Source organism: Sinocyclocheilus grahami, unplaced genomic scaffold (assembly GCF_001515645.1).
Source record: "Sinocyclocheilus grahami isolate Dianchi unplaced genomic scaffold, SAMN03320097.WGS_v1.1 scaffold53.1, whole genome shotgun sequence".
Classification (NCBI taxonomy): Eukaryota; Metazoa; Chordata; class Actinopteri; order Cypriniformes; family Cyprinidae; genus Sinocyclocheilus; species Sinocyclocheilus grahami.
Window position 1 is genome coordinate 364,207 of NW_015505232.1, and position 2,237 is coordinate 366,443.

A 2,237-nucleotide genomic window follows, 5' to 3' on the forward strand; every position below is an offset into this window, starting at 1 on the left:
TTTTTTTCTTACACGTCTTTTTTATTATATATATATATATATATATATATATATATATATATATATATATATATATATATAAACTGCCATCTGCAGTCTATGCGTACCTGTTCAAATGACCTGAATATGCTGAGATATAGATTGTTATTAAACTGGTAAAAACAACACAACTCTGCTAGTTTCAAAAACAGCTCTGTTCGGGACTGTGCTAATCTGATTTTCAGGATTAGTGTCATTATCTTGTGCTGCTGAGACTCACAGCACACTCATTCTGTCCCGTTGTAACACTCAAATATTTGACTTGTGAAATGGTTCACATTAAGGCTAGTGACTCGGTAGGCTATAATATCTCATTTTCGAAGCGGAATATGATACAGTTCAGCAACGCAAATAGTTAGCTATGGGCGTCAATTATCCAAAAGACTTTAAATATATAATAGTGAAGTGATATAAGTTCTCGTCGTGTTTTGTTAACATTCCGTACGATATCGCATCATAGTGAAGCTTACTGTTTCTATGGTTACCACCACAGATTAAAGGCGACTTTTTTCACTAGCGTCTATTTGTGTTCAAAAAAAGTGCTGCCAAGACACACTTGTACTTTTGTGTTTGCTGAAACTTATATATTTTGCAATAAATGAATACATAGTTTAACTAAAAAATAAAAAGGCATAGGCCTACTTATTTGGGGGGTTTCGGTTCAAGTTGTTATTTGTAAGAGAGACACTCCTGCAGTTGTGTCGCATAACGAGTTTTGAAGTTTCAAATGTGAAAACGCGTCTTGAGACCCCAACTTTGTAGCTCTGCGTCTGCTTTTAACGCAATATCGCGTCAATATGAACGGCCCCTTACTTTCTCACAACAGTCTACAGATGAAGTACATGCAGTCCTGCGATATTTCAGTTAAACGACGCGTCAAAAGTAAATCTCTGAATATATCCTAAACTGCCTCAACATATATTCGTAATTTGTTATTGTACTTAAATGGCATATATGTGTGTGTGTGTGTGTGTGTGCGCGCGCGTTTTTGTGACAAATGAGGACATCAATTTGTATAATGACAAAGGTATGACATAGTATTACAAGGAGAAGGTGACTTTTCAGGACATTACCCCATGTCCCCACTTTTCAAAACGCTTATAAATCACACAGAATGAGTGTATTGAAAATCTGAAATAGCACAAAGTGTCCTGTAAAGTGTGTGTGTGTGTATGTGGAGAAATCCTTTACGTGTAAAGCCACAGACAGTACAAACCCAGTTAGTCATTGTGCCCAAGATGAATAGCCTATCTAACTCCATTACATACAGCAGCATTAGTAGATTTAAGTACTTAAAAATAAATACTCACCTTGACAACGCGTGTAAATCACTGAAAGACTCAGAATGAGCAGCAAAAGGAGCCAGATCTTTTGGAGCTCGATCCTTGCGCACATACTGAAACGACTCTTCAGAACACACTACAATTTGTCCTTGTGTTAAACGATGCCGTGAGAATGACTCGAATGTCAAATAAAACGTCCGTACGGTCTTGTAAGCATATGGGCTACTCGCGTCTTTCCCGGGGAATCGCGCAGAGCTCCGGCAGTAACGCAGAGAGAGCTCGACTCACAGACTGTTCTAAGCGGATTGCGCGGTGGAGCTTCAGCACCGCGGACAGCTCCAGTCAACCTCAGCGCGCCTGGACACTTTGGACAGCAGCCTGGCGTTCATCCAGTAGCATTGGGCTTATTTAGAGCAGCTGCTTTCGTGTGCGGAGAGGCAGAAGAGAAGTACATCAGATACATGATTATCGTCTTAATGTAACGAGTACAAGTTCTAATATAAACATAACCCTGGGGGATACAGACATTTGGAAGGTTGGGGGGAGGTAGAGTGAGTGCAAGTGGGCTAAATTGGTTAAAACAATAGCAATGTTTTTTTAAGGGAAACTTTGTTGGGTTTTAAATTTCCCATTTTGATTTCATGGGTTATTTAGAAAAAAGGTATGTGTAGTTTGGTCTAACTATTTAGAAAATCATTTATTTGCAGATGCTACTTGATTTGATATTTTGTTATGTCTATTGCAATGACATTTATACAATTTAAGGGATTTAAAGGAATCGTTACCTAAAAATTAAAATTTTATTAAAACATACTCACCCTCAGGCCATCCAAGATGTAGATGAGTTTGTTTGTTCATCAGAACAGATTTGGAGAAATGTAGCATTACATCACTTGCTCACCAATGGATCCTCTT

General features: G+C 38.2%; 1 protein-coding gene across 1 annotated transcript in view; it reads right to left on the reverse strand.

Annotated features, from left to right (window-relative positions):
- The window catches only part of LOC107583413 (seizure protein 6-like), a 60,304-nt gene extending 58,572 nt beyond the window's left edge, over positions 1-1,732 (reverse strand). Inside the window, exon 1 of the mRNA XM_016269615.1 lies at positions 1,350-1,732. Within this exon, the coding sequence (XP_016125101.1) occupies positions 1,350-1,434 (85 nt within the window). The 5' untranslated portion in view covers positions 1,435-1,732. The remainder of the gene's footprint in view (positions 1-1,349) is intronic.
- Positions 1,733-2,237: the final 505 nt, after the last annotated feature.